Below are 16,044 nucleotides of genomic sequence, written 5' to 3'. Positions count from 1 at the left end.
CAATGAAGGTAACATTAGCAGTTTAGCACTAAATATGAATGATATTGATGCAAATTGATGTATTATATTTGTAACCACCTTGTATTTTCCTTCAGTTTCTCTTGATTTAGAAACTCCAATGCTAATATTTTAACTTGATTTAGAAACTCCAATGCTAATATTTTAAGGTTCGACGATCATAGTAAAACAAATGAACATTTCATATGCACTTGCAAGAAGATAGATTTGCAATAATTGCCTAGTTGGTTTTGGTTTCTGAGTGATAGTACAATTGTGTAGTATATTTAAGTAGTGTGTATGATGTCAATATTGCTTTAAGTACTATCGATGTGTTAATTTCTATCCAGCAATTATATAGGTCTCCATGATGAGGTGAAAAACCTCTACCTTCCTTGTTGCCTTTTCATGTCGCGGTTGGAGTGTTTTAATTGCTTTTTATGGACATGTCTTAGTTGCTATGCACATTATCACTTGTTTCCATATATGAAGAGCTTCAAGCTGTATCGAACAAATCTGGATTCCTATAAATTTCCAATTACGGTATACTCCAATGTCTTGAATTTCTTGCACCACCATTATGGTAGCTTAAACCTTTTCACATTGAATACCTTCCTAAAACTGCTAGAAATGGAGGAAACTGGTTTATATTTTTTTTGGTATTCGAAATGGTTTTATTTAGTTTTCACATAAAAAATTTACTGATCACTACAACATCAAATGGCAAATCTAAATTCTGCGGTGCAATTTATAATCTAAGCTGTGATTAGGGAAAGGCAGTTGGCAAGGATTCAACAAGTTTTATTTTAGAGCATATAGAAACAAAATAATGAGGTTGAGTGCAATATTCGGATAAATATTTTTCTATATCTGACAGGCAAAGGATGTAGGCAACAGTTTGTATTGGAATTTGGATTTGGAAGAAAATAAGATCAAAAAAGGAAAATGATAAATAAGAAAATATTATTACTGTACCAAATTAATTCTTGAGAAAAAAGACGATCCTCTTTAGGTAGTCCCTTACAAAAATAAACTGGTTCAAAATAGTCGTGAACTATATAATATCAATAAATGATGTTTATTAGTATGTACTTTGTGATATGATTTTTTTTTTATTATCATAATATTGGTATAAAGTTTTCACCGTCGTTAACGATGATTAATCTCAGTCGGGGAAATGTGAGTTTTCCCTTTTCAACCGAATTTTTTCCATACGCATGAGCCAAAAATCGAAAGGGGAGACGTAAATTAGAAACTTTTCTCTTCCAATGATCTATATCTCCTTTCTAATCATATCTGCGACAACATTGATTACACGACAAGACGTGAGCATGACATGATAACACGCGACGACTTTCCATTTTCAATTTTAATTGTCTTTAAAAAGTATCAATTTACTAATTGAAAAAAAATAAAATGAAATCATCAAATTGGTATTTTAAAAGTCAATAAACTAAAATTTTAATTTTCTAATTTTAAATTTTATCTAAGGATCGACTTATGTCCCTTTTTTTCATATATAGTACACATGGAAGACACTTAATTCCAATAACAACTAGTAAAAAATAAAGCTTAAGTAAGAAATAATTGTTTGAATTTTAGAAGAATCGTAAAGTTGTTGTCTCATTTTTATAATTTGTTTTTTGGAGGCCTTTATGTTATTCTCTAAGGTATTTTTCTACCATAAACAAATAAACTTAATGACTTATAGAGGTCTTTTTTCCTTATTAATTTTTTTTTGAGGTCTTTGCTTTAGTTGTCTTACCCTTAGGACTATCCTCACAAAAAGTCACATGTTTCAATTTATTTTTGCAAGTGATTTTATCTGGATTAGAGATGACCTCGTCGGCAGTGCTTCTCTTACGTTCCGGTGAATGAGAGAGGGTTGTGTATCTGCATGTGCACCGACGCTCAAGTCAGTGAAGGCGTGAAACAAATGTTTTAGAGTGTAAGATAATGTACCTGACTCCTTTGTGTGAGAGGACTATATATAGTCCCAACGTTGGGCTAAGACCGTTGATGAACATGTTTAATGCCATCAGTGGCTGTTGGAAACGACTGGAAAGCCATGATGAACAGTTAATAATCATCATTTCAATGGTCGACCATTATAATATGGCTGAATATTGCGACCGTTAACTTATGGCGAATCTTCGTGGGCTGCTCTGCAATTGAGTCTTGCTCAACTGTGCAATTAGACAATTTCCTTAGTGATTAGGCCTTTAAGTCCAGTTTAGAAGAGAAAAGCACTCCAAAAATTTTGTGATATCACCCCATGATATAAAAGATATTTTACCTTTATTTTTTATTTTTTATTTTTAGGGAGTATATTTTTTTTGACGAAATTTGAAAGGAAAGATTATTTACCTAACTGCCACTTCTTGATTAAACAATTTCATGATTAATTAACACTTTAACAGTGACAAGTGAGAATGCAAAGACCAAAAATGTATGACTAATAAATTGAGAAAGGAAGGGATGAAATGGATCATGTTTATGTCGTGGATGTAAATAATAATGTGGGTCCCACACACATTGAGGGGTGTGATCTTTCCCTCTGATGACAACTAACCACGTGCATTTCGAGAGACCCAGATTCCGACACGCTCATCCACACCTTTTCTCCACTCATCATCACATTACTACAGTAAAAACACACAGTTTTTTTTTTCTTCTTCCTTTCACAGCAGTAAACCACGATTAATTTTCATTGAAAAATAGTGATTTTTTTTGTAAAATTGTTTAGTGGTTAAAAAATTTATTTTAAAGATAAATAAATAAAGTGTTCGGGATTTAAATATAGATTCTTACATATATATAGTGGGATGTCTCTGTCAATTGAGTTAAGTTTATGTAAACATTAAAAAATAGTGAATATAATCCAAAATCTATTTTTTTTTAAGCCGAGAATCGAATCCATGATATTTAGATACTATTCAAATCTCTTACCACCGTATCATCCAAAATCTTTACCATTTAAATTAATTAACCTGCTATTAAGAAATAGTAGTTATAATTACCAAATATAAATACCAACAAATAATTAGCATATCACATTTGTTTTCTTTTTTAGTTAAAAATATCATATTTGTTATAAAAGGTAAAAAAGCAAAAAGAATAAAATATATAGAAAATTTGACTAAATATTACTAATAAAAAGAGTAAAGATGAAAAAAAGAAAGAAACAAAAAATAAATAAAGGTGTTGTTACATCATCTCCACTTAGTCCATTTCCCCAATTTCAATTTCAGTTTCCGTGTTTGTGTGTCCACTCACCATATCAATCAGATCAAATCCCCCCAATTCCTAGGGTTTCTCTCTCTCTCTCTCTCTCTCTCTCTCTCTCTCTCTCAATTCAACTCATTTTCTTCAATCTTAGATTCCAAAATTGACTTATGATGGAAGAACTACAGCAGCAACAGATTCAGCAACCGGTGATACCGGTCACCGGAGAAGTTAGGTTTTCTGAGAATTCGATCGGAGTCAACGCTTCCGATGTTGACTTCACGATGACCGACGGTGGTAGTTACGACACTGTTTTGAAAAAGAAGCGTGGTCGTCCACCGAAAGGAACTCTTCCTCCTCATCCACGGTTGAAAAAGCCGAAAGATGAAGAAGATGTTTGTTTTATTTGTTTCGATGGTGGTTCACTTGTTCTCTGTGATTATCGGTGAGTTCATAGTGATGAGTTTTTGTTTGTTGAAATTTAGCTACAGATTGTTTTAGTTTTGTGATTTTTGAGCTATAATTGTTTATTTGTTTTTATTTAGGGGTTGTCCTAAGGCGTATCATCCAACGTGTGTTAAGCGTGATGAAGAGTTTTTCCGTTTAACTGAGAAATGGAATTGTGGTATGTTGATTTTTGTACTTTTTTTGGTTTTAATTTGTTAACATGCAGTGATTTATACTTGTTAAGGTGTTTTGAATTTTGATTTAAGTTTATTTATAAGTTGGATATAATGTTGTCATATTTGTTTGGTTATATGATGATATAAGAAATTTTATTGTGTGTTCAAGAGGATGGATAAGATATGTTTAATCACTTGAATGAAATATGATCATTTGTAAATCACTTTTGGATTTAAGTTTTTTTTTTTTTTTTTTTGTAAAATAGTTTATGTTTTTGTTGTGGTGGATGAACTAAACTGGAGAAAATGTTGCTGCCTAGATACTAGATAGCCTTGAGAAAACTTATTGTGAATGTGAAGATGATCGATGGTGTCATTTTACTTTGGCTTATATATATGAAGTATGGGGGCTTGGTTTCATTAGGCATGAATTTTGGGTTTTTGTTTATGGAAATTGTTGAGGATCAAGGAGCGGTGCTTGTTGTAGGGGGTTGTAGTTCTAGTTTTCTCTTCCTTGATCTCAATTGTCTGTTGACCAGTTCAAGTTTTTTCCTGTCTGCACATGTCTGACGATCATAAATACGTCAATGAAAATTTAGGGTTAATTACTGGTTTTACCAATTTTGTCAAGGGTGCATTAATTTGGAAAAGATGAATGTGCAAGTGACGTTAGATTAGATCCCTTGCATCGATCGTGTTTTATTTTATAGAATAGATTTCTTGTGCATGGTTCATTTGTATCTTTGCTTGAAAGATGTGGATAAATGTCTCCAAGTATGTAGAATTAATTCAATATTTAGCAATGCTATTCATTTATTCTTTATTATCTCTTATAGAGAGTCACTATTATTACATTTGCTAATTAGTGCACCTTCCTTATTTTCGACAAGTCGATCACTTCTTTTTTGTTGTAGTTTTTTATTTTTATCGAGAGTCTAATGGCATAGCTAAGTGTTCTTTTTTGCACTGCTTAGGTTGGCATCTATGTAGCGATTGTGGCAAATCATGCCACTACATGTGCTATACTTGTACATATTCCCTGTGCAAGGGATGTACAAAAAAAGAATCTGATTTTGTTAGTGTCAGAGGAAACAAAGGTTTGTGTGGAGCATGCAAGAGGACAATAATGCTGATCGAAAACAGTGCCCTGGGAATTAAGGTAATAGTTTGTTGAACTTCGTTATGAGTACTCTACTATTTTCCCATCACTCTCCCTTTATTTTGATTGTTAGGGAGCGAGGGGAGGTGGGGATAGTATGCCATTAGATGTTGATTTAATGATGCATGAAAGCATGATGGTCTAATTTTTATCTTTTTATTTCCTTCTGCTACTTTTTTTAGTGTGAAGTAGATTTTGATGACAAAAGCAGCTGGGAGTATCTTTTCAAGGTGTATTGGATGTACTTGAAAGGAAAGCTATCTCTTGATTATGATGAGATCCATCGAGCTAAAAATCCATGGAAAAGTGCTGTTCGTGCTAGTTGCAAGGCTCAAACTCCGCGAAAACTTCATCATCTTAAAGTTGACAATGGTTATGGATCCGAGAATTCCTGTGTAGTAGATTCAAATAGTCCAAAAAACAAGAAGGTTAAGGAAAATATTTGGACAAGTTTCTTGGACGGTGCCGGACACAATGCACAAGACTTGTCGACTACCTGTGAGCTAAATGGGAATACATGTGTAATAAAGAACCAAATCGGTCCTAACGAATCAGCAATCGATGATGCCACTAATCCAAGATTTGTGAGACTAAGAGAACCAGTCTGGCATTATCAGGATCCAAATGGGAATGTTCATGGTCCTGTTAGTATGTTGTTTCTCTGCAAGTTGAAAGGAACTGAACGTATCCCTCCAGATCTCAGAATATGGAGGATAGATGAGAAACAAGAAAACTCTATATTATTATCTGATGCACTGAGTTTCAAGTGTTCCCAAAAAGTATCATTGCCACTCAACTGTGAACAACAGTCTTTGCGGGCCAGTGTTACATTAGAAACCACCACAGAAAATAGTCACGGTGGTCTTAGCAATGAAACAAGGAGTGCTAACAATCAAACTGTCAAGCAGGGCGAGGCGGAAAAGGTTGGTGATACTTATACCCCACCTAATGGTACGGATGAATCTGTTAAGAGCAATGGAGGGCACACTCCGTCTCCTGGTTTGACTACACAAGCAGATGGGAATATAAGTGACGGGCAAAGTGGTCATTTTGAACGAAGGGAAGCATCACCCAAATGTGACATTTCTTGTCATGATGGTCCCAACGTACACCCTGCACTACCTTCAATTGCCTTTAATGAGAAATTGATTGACAAACCTTCTGATAAAGTGGTGGAAGGTCATGGGAATGAGCAAAAATCTGAAGTGAATGGAAATTTGGGTTCCAATAGGTGTTCTGAGGATCCGAGTAATAGCGGGCAAAGTGATCAAAAGCAATCTGACAATGAAGAGAATTCGGGCCAATCTTCTGGTCAGAATTGGAGAGGCCCTAGTGTAATTCATCATCCACCAATGGATGCTTCTTCATGGATAGCATCAATCTTCGGCGATACTGATTGCCCATTAGTTGATGATTCAGTTTCAGATCTGTTGGAACAAGTAGCAGCAAAGGAGAAAGATGGTGTATTGGAAACTCCCACAGCAATAGAGTGGGATGATGAGTTGACTGAGGGTGCTATAACTGATTGTTTCAGTTTCGCCGCTAATGCACTTAGCCCAATGCTTGATGCAGGTAAAGGTGATGCACTGAGCTCCTCAAGTGATTTACATTTACCATCGCAATCCAATGCAGCAGAGGAGCCATTTCGGCAAGCAGACGTGCATAATCATCAAACTATATGTGGGGAACAATCCTCAAAAGCTCCTGAAGTTGAGGTGCGTACAAAGAATATAATTATTATGTAATCAACTGGAGTCAGGCTCTGGAAACCATCCCATCCATTGGTCTCATGTAAAACGATTTTCAAAATTTAGTTTAAATTAACATTTGGTGTCAATTATGTGCAGTCTACTTTTTCGCGTATTAGCTGGAATCCAACTCATCAATTTTCATGGGATCCGACTCGTAAGTTGTTTCTCTACCTGCTTCACCCATGATTATTTTTGCAAGTAGCTTTCATATCTTGTATAATTATTGCAAGGCTTCTTCAATTCATAATTCATTGAATTTGGATATTTTGCTAAGAAGTTTGTTTGGGTTTTCAGGTTGACTTGGCAGCTCACATCGAAGGCTATTTTTCTCTCGTCTTTAGGCTAAAACAGATCTTAGACCAACTTGAATCGGATACTTAATATCCTGTGTTTATAAGTTATAACAACATTCTTTTGCAAACAGTGACCTCTCACCTTCCTTCAATGTTGAGGAAGAAACGGAAGAGCGTCGTTCTTCATAGCCAACGTTATTTTGATTTTCATTTCATTGAATTTTAAATGCGAGAAATGGATTCTCGTTACTTTAATTTTTATCGAAGAAATTTATAATCAGCGGTATATATTTCTTTCTTCGCATTATATGGATGGTATACTATTCAGATTGCCATTGATATGAACAGCTTGCCTTAGTATTTATTCTTTTGATGCATGCACAGCTTAATATATTATGAAACTGAAGTTGTGCACTTTAAGGTGCCAACATTTTACGTAGGAGTATGATGAAGGATACGGATTGCGATCCGTTGTGAGAAACAAAAATGTTTGCTTTTCTTCTTTCTCCATATATAGTAATGGAAAGAACTTTAGCTTGCAATCATCAGTGTATTTTGTTTAGATTTGGATCATCAAATTGAATGTTTTACATTTCAGTGCTGTGCTTTGAACCCAATTTTACTAAACTTAAATGGTAGGAGTATGATGCTATTATGATTGTGGGGGCATTTGTTATTTTATTTTTTCAAAATGTTTTTTAAAGTATTTCATCTTATGTTATAATATTTTTAGAAGGGATTTTTTTCAAAAAAAATTCAAATGAGAATTTGGTTTAAATAGTTTCTTATATATTTTTAAATGTCATCTTTTATTAAAAAAGCATTTTTAAGAAGGTATTTATTTTGAAAAAAAAAGAAGTGATTTTTATGATGTTAAAATATCTACCAATAACAAAATGTCTATATCAATAAATTAGTGTAAAAGTCATTTTTAAAGTATCGTGTACAAAATATCTAGTTAGAGGCTTAGAGCAAGGGTGCTAGAGAACAAAGTTAAGAGAGAGAGATAGAGAAGAAGAGAGATGTAGAGTAATTATGAAGGAGAGACATATTTTTTTTTTGACAGACACATGCAAGCGCGGAACTGCCAATAGTAATTAATAACTTACCAAACTAACATAATTTAATTAACTAACGCATCAGTAAATTTTAGGATAATTTTAACAAAATAACTTAATAAAGATAAGCTACTTCATTTTATTCCACCAAATTAAACTCTTCTTTAAGTATTTCTCTAAAAAGAAAAAAGAAAAAAAGAATCCATAAAATAGAAATGTTGTACTTTTACCAAAAACAAAAAAGGAAATGTATTTCATCAAATCAGTTAAAGTATTCTTCTTTCTTTTCATCAAAAAAAGAAATCAGTTAGAGTATAAACAAAACCGCTTTAAAACTTTGACGCTATAGTAAGTTGAATTCCAAAAGCCACCACCATAATTAGAAACAAACTTTCAGAGAGAAAAAATTACAATCGCAAGATCAGAATTATTACAATTCAATTCTGATCACTCTGCACGACGGAACTCATGGTGTCAACGCCACCGTCGTCGTATCTGACGCCGACGCAGAGATACGCTGCCGGAGCCTTAATGGGCCTCGCTCTACACCAAGCACAGCTTCACCAGACTCGTCCACTGGGCCTTTCAACCGATGAATTTCCTTCTCCGAGTAGTTCCTCCACCGGCGCGGTTTCCGAAGATCCCAACCTTTGGGTTCATCACACCTCCGGTTTGCTTCGCCCCATTTTCATGTATGATATTCAAAATTACAATTGCATCGTTTTAGACTTTTTTTTTTTTTTTGGTTTTATTTATTGCAATTTTGTTTTGGAGATGTATAATGCTATGTTTGGTTCTGTTTTATTTGCAGATTTCTTGATATTGATTCTGGAGCATGGTCTGGACTTGAAGAAACTTCTGGGTCTTCTTTGGCTACACGTCATGTGGGACCGGTATGTTATTCTACTACTCCCACATTTGGACTTTATAGTCCAGATACATTAATTATTCAAGGAACTTAAAAAGGTAAAATTTGCGTATAAAATGTCACGGATTGGGTGTGTGTTTGGGATTGGGTTTATGTTTGGTATGATTTTGAGTGAATTGATTAGGTAAAATTGATTCCGGCTAAAACTGAGGTGAAAGTAAAGTGATTTATGTTTGAATACATTTATGTAAAAGCGGGTTGAACAATAAATTTGAGTGTAAAAGCTATTCTAGAATTAGAAGCTACAATTTCTAGCTTAAAGTAGAATCATTTCTGGAGGCAAAATCAATTTTACTCTAGAGGAACCGAACATGCCAAAATCAGTTCTACATCCATTTTGGCTCCTCTAAAAGTGGAACCAAATATACCCAACGAAAGTAGATTTTGATTTAATTGATTAATTTTGTAAAATTGAGTTTAGTGTAAAATGATTTACATTATAGATATCTTCATGCACAAGTGACTTAATTAAGAAATTTAAGTGTAAAATTCAAGTACGGAGGCAAAAGGTTACAAATTGTAGTTTCAAGTCAGAATCAATTGTAGAAGCAAAATCAATTCTAATTGAGAACCATCAAACATACCAAAATCAATTTTAAGATTTCAGAATCTCTTTCGGCTTTTCCATAAGTGAATCCAATCACGTACCTAGTGTCGTATATAGTCTCATGTAGTAGTAGTAATGTTTTCACATTTTACAGTTATGTCTTCTAATGTTTTGTTGCTAACTGCCAAGTATGTTTCTTTCTATATTCGGAATCATGTTAAGTGTTAATTTTTCATTTATTACCTACACCCTTTGTTTTTTATGATGAGGGGATTATAACACCAAACCTGTTTGTTTATTGATTTTCTTTTTACCTAGTAAATCACTTAGAGATAATGCTTGTCAATGCTGCAGTTCTTGAGATTATTGTCAGAAGAATATGATGATGATAATGCTAAAAGGTTAGATCAAGAACTTGCTTTGTCGGAAGCAGTTGATGCTTTGGTTATTAGCTTGGAAAAAAATTCAGAGTCATCGAGGTCAAAAAGAGAGAAGTCGCGTGAATACGAGCATCAATGTCGTGAGAAGTTTTCGACTGCTGATGTTCAACCAAACTCTGAGAAGGTAGACATGCATTTGGAAAGTCAGCCGGAGGAAGATAATCTTTTCTTTGAATGCGAAGGAGACCCACATCCGGGATCTCCTAACAGTAAGACTGATGAGGGTCCAGATGAAGAGTTAATGAAGCTCAGCTATCAGAGGAAAGTGACAGTTCTCTACGAACTTCTCGCTGCTTGTTTGTCAGATTTAGGTGAAAAAGACACAAAATATACTCGGAGAAGAAAGGGATATGATGCTCGACATCGTGTGGCTCTACGGTTGCTTGCAACTTGGCTTGATATCAAGTGGACAAAAATGGTTTGTCAAATAAATCTTTTCATTAGTAACTTTATGTGACCAGGAACCAATTTTTTATAAGTTGCGGCCATCATGAGATATGACTGTAAGATTTGCTTTTACTGTTTATAATGTATTTAAAAGACATGTAAACAGTCCATCCTTGTCCCCGTGAGCATAACTCAGTTGGTGGAGACATCACATTTTATATGCAAGAGTCGGGTTTTAACCCCAGACATTCCACTTATTTATTACCTTAAGGGTGGAGTTCTAGCCACTAGGCTACTTGACCAAAGAAAAATATCCATTCTCACTCTGGTGAATACAGCAAATAAATTCATCTTGATTTTTAAGTCACATGTGGAGCCTGATTCTACATGATTTTATGTTATAAGCTTTGGTTTAGATTATATTTTTTAAAATCTCACATTAACTAGCCCCATTGCCCCATATCTTCCACTTCTAATGATGATAATGAAAATTCACTTTGCAGGAGGCTGTTGAGATGATAGTTTCTAGTTCTGCAATGGCTATCGTTAAAGAGCAAGAATCAAATAAAGAAGAAACTCAATCAAAAGAAAGCGGCTGGGCAAAATGGAAGCGGAGTGGTATTATTGGTGCTGCAGCATTAACTGGGGGAACTTTGATGGCTATTACTGGTGGTATAAATGAATACCTCCGTAACATGTTTTCTGTGTTTTCATTTGAATCGAGTAAGTTTCCTTGTGGATTTGACTGTTTTCACTTTTAAGCATAAAACAGGATTAGCTGCCCCAGCAATTGCTGCAGGACTTGGTGCTTTGGCTCCGACTTTAGGTACTTTGATCCCTGTTATTGGAGCAGGTGGATTTGCAGCAGCTGCTAGTGCTGCAGGAACCGTTGCTGGTTCTGTTGCTGTTGCTGCCTCGTTTGGAGGTATAAATGTATGCCTATGTGTGATTGAATTTTTAGAATCTTCTCATGCCAAGTAGCTCTCTATGATTTCAGTGTTGTTTAATGATACCATCAGGATCACCAAGTCATTATTCATGTGCTCGTGTCTTAGACATTTAGGCCAGCATGATTTTCAATTTGGGGTTTTAGATTGATTCTCAACGTGATGGTTTTTGTGCTACATTACTACGTAATTTATACATTTTGTTGCTGCAATTTGTTGATTAACTTGCGTGCAGTAATTTCATGAATGAGATAAGTTTTATAACTGCCAGTCAAACTATAAAGGGAACCATCTGAGTTGCCTATTTAGAAGATGGGTTATGAAGGTTATATTACACGGGATTTTTGTTTTAAAGTTCTTCAACACATGCCCATTAATACGTCCTATATTTTATTATCCCGAGGACGGGATTCAATTTACAATATTTCTTTGTAGTATAGTACATGCTATTTTTTATCTGTTTTTAGGACATACATGATCTGTAGGACAATTCTCTTCTACCTTTTTCTTGTTACCGTTAATGATGTTCCGTTTCTAGACAATTAAAATAATTCATGGATCTCTTTGTTCTACCAGCTGCTGGAGCAGGACTTTCCGGAACCAAAATGGCTAGGAGAGTTGGGAGTGTTGACGAATTTGAATTCAAAACTATAGGAGACAACCATAACCAAGGCGTAAGCTTTTATTGATTTCATATTCTTACTTTATGGTGACATTTCTTGCTTGATCTAGTTATGATTCATGTAAATGCAAGGACATGCATGCATGGACTTTTAATAACCTTTCTTGTATTATATAACAATACCTTTGCACTTAATTCACTGTTCCATATCAGAGTCTTATTCGACTTCTGCTTGCAGAGGCTGGCGGTTGAGATATTGGTCTCCGGATTTGTCTTTGCAGAAGAGGATTTTGTAAGGCCGTGGGAAGGACAAAACGACAATTTGGAGCGGTAGTAATTTTACCATTTTCCATCTCACTGAATTTTTTTTATAGTCATTATTTGGAAAAGGTAGTTGATATTATGAAGATCACACGTCAGCTGGCTAGATATAAGGCAGAAATACTACTTCAATTGACTTTGATAATCCTTCCCTATTTATCTTTTGAGACTGAGTTAGTCTAGCCTATTCTCTGTATTGCATTATGTTATGGTTTTCACAAAAGCAGCTATTGTGGTCGCAAATACTGTAGCGAGTATGGTAGATCTCTTGCCTATTGAGGAATACAACGTAGTTTTATTTATTTTTTAATAAAAAAGAACCGAATAATCACAGATATTTCATAAGACTATTTCCTTATGAATTAAAGGGTAATGCACCATGGAATGAATATTTGTTTTGTCTTTAATTTTGACCTTTTTAGTGTTAGTTTTTTTGTTTTAACAATTCAATTGGTTTGGAAAATATTTAAAAGGACGCGTTGTGAATATATTTGTTTCTTGTCTTTCATTTCGATTCAATTGGTTTTTAACATTTCAACTTTTGAGTTAGTACTTTTTCACCGTTTGGTCTGGTCTGTGAAATATTTCAAAGGATGCATGATGAGTAGAATTTGTCTTTTATTGAAAAATATTTTATGTTTTCAGTATTTTATTTAGAATAATTTGTGTACACTAGAGCATAGATTTTTTATATATGTAGCCGATTTATTTCAACTGCTTTGGGACTTGTGCTATTTGGCTGCGATGCTATCAACCATTTTATATGGCTTTCCGCCATTTTCTGCAATCTGTTTGTTGATAACAATTATAACGGGTTTGTTTGTAAATATTATTGTTTAATACAGTTTTTATTAGCCAAATACATTCCAATTCAACATGTTGATGGGAAATCATTGTATTATACTGTAATCACGTATTTTCCTGCTGTTTCTTTATATCTGTAAAATTCCAATGTTAATACCCTAATGATTCATGATCTTAGCAAAAGAAATGACATTTCATACGGCCTTGCCAAAAGTTAGGTATGCACTGCAGTGGGAGTCCAAGAATCTACTTGCCGTGAGCACTGCAATTCAGGATTGGCTTACTTCAAGTAATTGATTTGGGTTTGAGGCTACTAATATTTTTTACTATTGTAAAGTAGAATTGTATATAATGTCAATATTTCTGTGATACATTAGGAATTGCGACGGAGCTGATGAGACAAGGGGCAATGTTGACTGTGTTAAGTGGACTTTTAACTGCATTGGCTTGGCCGGCTACATTACTTTCAGCTACTGATTTCATCGACAGCATTTGGACAATTGCTATTGACAGGTTTAATTTTATCTTAGTTTTTTTTTTGCAATGAATTTTATCTTAGTTTTAAGTGGAATATAACTTTTGCAAAGTAAAGGAAAATCATCTACTTGCCTTTTGTTAATGTGATTTAGGCAATTCATGGAATTTCAGTAGTTTTTGCTGGTCACTTTACCATGATATAATTGATTGTCAGTGGATTATGATAGCTTATGCTTGAAAAACTGTCATGGAAGTTGATAATGAATGTAGTCATATGTGCTATTCCTAGCTCCAAGGCTTCATCATAGCCATGGAATCTTGCATTGCACCTAATTTCTGTTTGTTTAATGCCAAAAATAGAGTCAAAACCATATAGTATACGAAGTGTGAAAAGTTACGGTCTAAATTTCATTCATAGTTTACTTTACTTTTCAGATCAGACAAGGCAGGGAAGCTGCTTGCTGAAGTATTATTGGGAGGATTGCAGGGAAATAGGTATTTATCTTGTTTAGAATTTATTTAAAAAATTAAGCTCAGATAAACCCGTGGAATATGCAATATTTTTAATCTGAGTTTCAGGCCTGTGACACTTATAGGTTACTCACTTGGAGCAAGAGTTATTTTCAAGTGTCTAGAGTGTTTGGCTGAAACAGAAAACCGCGGTAGGTATTTCTATTTTGTTTTTTTCAATTTTTTTTGTCTTCGATACTATAGATTATTTTCCTTTCTTTATTACTGGTCAAAGGATAAGCTTTTCTCCCTTAAAACTTTTCAACTCTGATGATGGATACATTACATAAGACTTCATGTCTATGTGGATCTTATGTGTGTTTATCGGTTAAATGAGATGACCTTTGTTATTGATTTTGATTCAAAGGTGCTCATTTTTATTGGCAGCTGAACTTGTAGAAAGAGTTGTCCTTCTTGGAGCACCCATTGCAATCAAGGATGAGAATTGGGAAGCTGCTAGAAAGGTTGAAAGGAATTTGAATTTTCTCTTAATAGTTAGACGTTGGTAGATTCTCATTCTCACATGTATAAAAAATATTGTTTTTATTAGTTTCAATGATTTCCTGGTATTCTGTAGGTGGTAGCAGGAAGATTTATAAATGCTTATTCCAGGACGGACTGGATGCTTGGTGTTGCTTTCCGTGCCAGGTACATAAAAATGTAGTAGTAGAATTTACGCAGCGCTGTGGCTTCTTTCAGTTGATCCACAGCACATAGGGACAATTCTTGCAAGAATTCAGTTCAAAATTAAAAATTTAAAATGATGGAATGGCTTGAAATTTTGTATTTGTGGTTCTCAGTACATAATCTATGTGTTAGTTTTATTTTTATTTTTTTATGCAGTTATATGCATTAAGTTGCAAGTAATGGGACAATCTGATGCTGCAACAGTGAATAGTATTCCATATTTTCATTGATTTTGTTTCATAATTTTCATCTGTTTATCTGGACCCATAACCTTATCATGAATTCATGATTTTGGGATTAATGGTCAATTTTTGCATTATACCTTTCTTGTGTCCGAGAGGCACCTTGTCACCTAGTTCATAGAGAGAAAGGTTGAATTCTCATGACAGTTGACACAGTTGTTTTTTATTGATTAAGTGCATGCTTTGGTGATTTGAATAAAGTTTTCACTAACATACTTTTAGAAAAATTTGGATTACTTCTACACTTTTAGTAAACAGAAACTAATCTTGTAATTTTATGCAGCCTACTTACTCAAGGTTTAGCTGGAATCCAACCAATCGATATTCCTGGGATCCAAAATGTACATTTTTCCATCATCTTTGCTACACATTATTTTCAGATATTTTTAATAATATACTTGGTTACATTTACAAATTTGTAATTGCATGATTAGTGCTAGAATTCATAGTTTATTGGATTTGGATTTTCAGGTTGATGTGACAGATCACATTGAAGGTCACTCTTCTTATTTGTGGGCTACACAACGTGTCTTGGATGAACTTGAACTGGAAACGTATTATCCTGTTTATAACAGCATTCTTCCTAAAGAGTAAACCCATCCCAATCTCACCTTTTTCTTGTTTGAATATAAAGAAGATAAATTTATAGTGTGACTGTCAAGATGATATGTATTCCCTCATGTATGATGATATGAGGTGTGTATTGTTTTCATATATCCAAGTCTAAAAAATGTAATCATGAGTTTGATACATGATCTATCTGTATAAAGAAACATCTGTTGTGAGAGATTAATCTTTTGATGTATCAAAGATAGAAGTTTTATATTAAAAATTGTGTATTTATTTTTGTTAAAAGTCTAATGATCGACATAGAGATGGATATGGGATTGTTCGATGGGTACAAATTAGTATGTTATGAAGAATTAAGATCATCACATTTACAATATGCAATGATAACAACATTAAAGAAACATTTACGTTAAAAAAAACATTAAAGAAACATTTAAAGAAAAAAAGTTTGGAAGA

General features: G+C 34.0%; 2 protein-coding genes across 3 annotated transcripts; both read left to right on the top strand.

The window, feature by feature from the left end:
* The first annotated feature begins 3,148 nt into the window (after positions 1-3,148).
* LOC123904147 (zinc finger CCCH domain-containing protein 44-like) lies at positions 3,149-7,355 on the top strand. Its single transcript, XM_045953842.1, has 6 exons — positions 3,149-3,667; positions 3,768-3,847; positions 4,820-5,004; positions 5,187-6,719; positions 6,852-6,909; positions 7,050-7,355. Exons 1-6 carry the CDS (start codon positions 3,393-3,395, stop codon positions 7,052-7,054), a joined length of 2,136 nt encoding a protein of 711 aa, XP_045809798.1. The 5' UTR covers positions 3,149-3,392; the 3' UTR covers positions 7,055-7,355.
* A 953-nt stretch (positions 7,356-8,308) lies between these two features.
* On the top strand, positions 8,309-15,850 carry LOC123904146 (transmembrane and coiled-coil domain-containing protein 4-like). 2 transcript variants are annotated; one of them, XM_045953840.1, is made up of 15 exons: positions 8,309-8,798; positions 8,918-8,999; positions 9,936-10,439; positions 10,912-11,080; positions 11,181-11,333; positions 11,932-12,029; positions 12,216-12,307; positions 13,321-13,391; positions 13,480-13,615; positions 14,015-14,074; positions 14,159-14,241; positions 14,477-14,553; positions 14,667-14,737; positions 15,302-15,359; positions 15,490-15,850. In XM_045953840.1, the coding sequence occupies exons 1-15, from the start codon at positions 8,575-8,577 to the stop codon at positions 15,610-15,612; spliced, it is 2,001 nt and encodes a 666-aa protein (XP_045809796.1). In that variant the 5' UTR covers positions 8,309-8,574; the 3' UTR covers positions 15,613-15,850. The 2 variants fall into 2 exon arrangements, with proteins under 2 accessions (XP_045809796.1, XP_045809797.1); XM_045953841.1 differs by lacking the exons at positions 14,477-14,553; positions 14,667-14,737; positions 15,302-15,359; positions 15,490-15,850 and having other exon boundaries at positions 8,371-8,798; positions 14,176-14,229.
* Positions 15,851-16,044: the final 194 nt, after the last annotated feature.

This window comes from Trifolium pratense, linkage group LG2 (assembly GCF_020283565.1).
Source record: "Trifolium pratense cultivar HEN17-A07 linkage group LG2, ARS_RC_1.1, whole genome shotgun sequence".
In the NCBI taxonomy this organism is placed as follows: Eukaryota; Viridiplantae; Streptophyta; class Magnoliopsida; order Fabales; family Fabaceae; genus Trifolium; species Trifolium pratense.
This window is presented reverse-complemented; position numbering and strand designations above follow the sequence as displayed.

Coding starts and splice junctions, on each gene's coding strand:
- LOC123904147 (XM_045953842.1), top strand. CDS start 3,393: ATGATGGAAGAACTACAGCAGCAACAGATTCAGCAACCGGTGATACCG. Junction 3,668..3,767: donor CTTGTTCTCTGTGATTATCG/GTGAGTTCATAG, acceptor GTTTTTATTTAG/GGGTTGTCCTAAGGCGTATC. Junction 5,005..5,186: donor ACAGTGCCCTGGGAATTAAG/GTAATAGTTTGT, acceptor TACTTTTTTTAG/TGTGAAGTAGATTTTGATGA.
- LOC123904146 (XM_045953840.1), top strand. CDS start 8,575: ATGGTGTCAACGCCACCGTCGTCGTATCTGACGCCGACGCAGAGATAC. Junction 10,440..10,911: donor ATATCAAGTGGACAAAAATG/GTTTGTCAAATA, acceptor TTCACTTTGCAG/GAGGCTGTTGAGATGATAGT. Junction 14,242..14,476: donor GGCTGAAACAGAAAACCGCG/GTAGGTATTTCT, acceptor TTTTATTGGCAG/CTGAACTTGTAGAAAGAGTT.